The following is a 3800-nucleotide window of genomic DNA, read 5'->3' as shown; positions in this document are numbered from 1 at the left end:
TGTTCTCGTCGTTCTTCTTCTGTTCTCGCGTTCTTCTTCTGTTCTCACGTTCTTCTTCTGTTCTCGCGTTCTTCTTCTGTTCTCATCGTTCGTCTTCTGTTCTCATCGTTCTTCCTCTCTTCTCGCCGTTGACCTGCTTTTGGCGGTTGTCCAACGTCCTCTTGGTCTGCAGAGGAGCATCTGGAGCTGGAGGACGGGCAGTGGGAGGAGATCCACGTCATCACTGGGGCGCTGAAGCTGTTCCTCAGAGAGCTTCCCGAGCCTCTGTTCCCCTTCAGCAGCTTTGACAAATTCATCGCCGCCATACGTGAGTGCACACCGAGCGTTACGCCGCCTTAGGGGTGGGGGTTGAGAAGGTGCTGCAGCCCTCGGAGCGCGGAGCAGAGGAGCCGCGGAGCCTTCCACCGGCTACATCAACACTACGTTTGCTTCGTATCGCGTTGCTAGAGCTAATCCAAATTTGTTGGCTATCTCTGAGCATCAAAGGGAGCATCTGCTGCGTCTTTGATGAACCAATGAGCAGGAAGCGCTTGGCGATGCCGAGAGGCTCCAGAATGAGCAGCCGTCCTGAGTGAATGAGCAAACATCTGAGTGTTTCTTCCAGAGCTACCAGATTACAATCTGAGGGTGTCCTACATGAGGGATCTGGTTCGCTCGCTGCCTCTGCCCAACCACGACACCATGGAGCTGCTCTTCAGACACCTTCGCCGGTGAAGTGACACAAAATTCCCTATTTGTGGCAGCTTGGATCTCCACAGTGTTCATCTACAGCAGGCCACATAAACACACAGCAGCTAGCTCCCATAGTTAGCACACCGATGCTACATTCTGAATGCTAATGCTGACATATTGACTGATCTTGATTCCATCTCCAGGGTCACAGAGCACAAGGACTCGAATAGGATGTCTGTCCAGAGCATCGCCATCGTGTTTGGCCCCACGCTGCTGCGCCCTCAAACCGAGTCCGCCAACATGACCGTGCACATGGTCTTCCAAAGCCAGATCGTGGAGCTGATGCTCAACGAGTTCCAGGTCATTTTCTCTCCCCAGTAAGGAAAACCTCCGTGTCTCCAACATGGATGTCATGGATGTCAACCACAGTGACCTACATGAACTTTGGCAGGACTCTTCAAAACTGGGATGTTCTCAAGGTCAAAGGTCAAAAACAACTGGACCTTTGGATGGATGGATGGATGATGGATGGATGCTGGCTGGCTGCTGCTGGCGGCGCTGCTGGCGGCGCTGCTGGCTGCGCTGCTGGCGGCGCTGCTGGCGGCGCTGCTGGCTGCGCTGCTGGCGGCGCTGCTGGCTGCGCTGCTGGCGGCGCTGCTGGCGGCGCTGCTGGCTGCGCTGCTGGCGGCGCTGCTGGCTGCGCTGCTGGCGGCGCTGCTGGCGGCGCTGCTGGCTGCGCTGCTGGCGGCGCTGCTGGCGGCGCTGCTGGCTGCGCTGCTGGCGGCGCTGCTGGCTGCGCTGCTGGCGGCGCTGCTGGCGGCGCTGCTGGCTGCGCTGCTGGCGGCGCTGCTGGCTGCGCTGCTGGCGGCGCTGCTGGCTGCGCTGCTGGCGGCGCTGCTGGCTGCGCTGCTGGCGGCGCTGCTGGCGGCGCTGCTGGCTGCGCTGCTGGCGGCGCTGCTGGCTGCGCTGCTGGCGGCGCTGCTGGCTGCGCTGCTGGCGGCGCTGCTGGCGGCGCTGCTGGCTGCGCTGCTGGCGGCGCTGCTGGCGGCGCTGCTGGCTGCGCTGCTGGCGGCGCTGCTGGCGGCGCTGCTGGCTGCGCTGCTGGCGGCGCTGCTGGCTGCGCTGCTGGCGGCGCTGCTGGCTGCGCTGCTGGCGGCGCTGCTGGCGGCGCTGCTGGCGGCGCTGCTGGCGGCGCTGCTGGCTGCGCTGCTGGCGGCGCTGCTGGCGGCGCTGCTGGCGGAGATGATGGAGGAGATGATGGAGGAGATGATGGAGGAGATGGGACTCCAGGCTCTCCATCATCCAGGAGACAGCAATGAGCATCAATCTTGGACACGTGGACTCGTCTTGTTTGAAGTCTTTTGACCTCCGTTCAGTTCTTCCGAGCTTCTGTGGATGGCGGCGCTCTTCACACAGCAGCTAGCTCCCATAGTTAGCACACCGATGCTACATTCTGAATGCTAATGCTGACATATTGACTGATCTTGATTCCATCTCCAGGGTCACAGAGCACAAGGACTCGAATAGGATGTCTGTCCAGAGCATCGCCATCGTGTTTGGCCCCACGCTGCTGCGCCCTCAAACCGAGTCCGCCAACATGACCGTGCACATGGTCTTCCAAAGCCAGATCGTGGAGCTGATGCTCAACGAGTTCCAGGTCATTTTCTCTCCCCAGTAAGGAAAACCTCCGTGTCTCCAACATGGATGTCATGGATGTCAACCACAGTGACCTACATGAACTTTGGCAGGACTCTTCAAAACTGGGATGTTCTCAAGGTCAAAGGTCAAAAACAACTGGACCTTTGGATGGATGGATGGATGATGGATGGATGGGTGGATGGATGGATGATGGATGGATGGGTGGATGGATGATGGATTGATGGATGATGATGGATTGATGGATGATGGATGGATGGGTGATGGATGGATGATGGATGGGTGGATAGATGGATGGATGGATGATGGGTGGATAGATGGATGGATGGATGGATGATGATGGATGGATGGGTGGATGGATGGATGATGGATGGATGGGTGGATGGATGATGGATTGATGGATGATGATGGATTGATGGATGATGGATGGATGGGTGATGGATGGATGATGGATGGGTGGATAGATGGATGGATGGATGGATGGGTGGATGGATGGATGATGATGGATGGATGGGTGATGGATGGATGGGTGATGGATGGATGATGATGGATGGATGGAGGGAGGGATGGATGGATGGATGGATGGATGATGGATGGAGGGAGGGATGATGGATGGATGGATGGATGATGGATGGATGATGGATGGGTGGATGATGATGGATGGATGATGATGGATGGATGATGATGGATGGATGATGATGGATGGATGATGGATGGGTGGATGATGATGGAGGAGATGATGGAGGAGATGATGGAGGAGATGATGGAGGAGATGATGGAGGAGATGATGGAGGAGATGGGACTCCAGGCTCTCCATCATCCAGGAGACAGCAATGAGCATCAATCTTGGACACGTGGACTCGTCTTGTTTGAAGTCTTTTGACCTCCGTTCAGTTCTTCCGAGCTTCTGTGGATGGCGGCGCTCTTCACACAGCTTTATGAGCTGGAGAGCTCAGACTGGAGGTCCGGTTCCACATCACCAGAGCATCAGAGCCCTTTGAACCCACTAGAACCTTCCACAGACCATAGATGGACATCCCATCTGCTGCATCCATCTTCCAGATGTTCCTGCTGAGTCTGCTGGAACTGCTGACTCGTTCCAGAATTAGCGGCCCTGATTGTGACTGGCTCACACGATGATCACACTCATGGCTGCAGCAGACTGTTGCCATGACGACGGGAGATCTGATAATCTTGATGATCTCAGAAAGACTCCGGAGATCAATGGGAACGTTCCTGAAGTCATCAGTTCTAAATATTTTTGTGGGAAAAGGTGATGGAACAGTTTGCGGCTGGAACGAGCGGATAGTTTACTGACGTGTGTGTGTGTGTGTGTGTGTGTGTGTGTGCGTGTGTGTGCGTGTAAACGTGATACCTGATGGTTCCGAACGAGCCGGTTAAACGGAGCAGTGAGGTCACAGGGAGGCTGCACATACGGACCAAGGATGTATAGACACAGACCGTCGGTGTCT

General features: G+C 56.4%; 1 protein-coding gene across 6 annotated transcripts in view; it reads left to right on the top strand.

Annotated features, from left to right (window-relative positions):
• arhgap27l (Rho GTPase activating protein 27, like) overlaps positions 1–1204 on the top strand; it is a 10117-nt gene extending 8913 nt beyond the window's left edge. For all 6 annotated transcript variants that reach the window (XM_057023308.1, XM_057023307.1, XM_057023306.1 and 3 more), the window contains 3 exons: positions 173–307; positions 605–710; positions 876–1204. In XM_057023308.1, the coding sequence (XP_056879288.1) occupies positions 173–307; positions 605–710; positions 876–1053 (419 nt within the window). In that variant the 3' untranslated portion in view covers positions 1054–1204. The remainder of the gene's footprint in view (positions 1–172; positions 308–604; positions 711–875) is intronic.
• Positions 1205–3800: the final 2596 nt, after the last annotated feature.

This window comes from Takifugu flavidus, unplaced genomic scaffold, assembly GCF_003711565.1.
Source record: "Takifugu flavidus isolate HTHZ2018 unplaced genomic scaffold, ASM371156v2 ctg203, whole genome shotgun sequence".
In the NCBI taxonomy this organism is placed as follows: Eukaryota; Metazoa; Chordata; class Actinopteri; order Tetraodontiformes; family Tetraodontidae; genus Takifugu; species Takifugu flavidus.
This window is presented reverse-complemented; position numbering and strand designations above follow the sequence as displayed.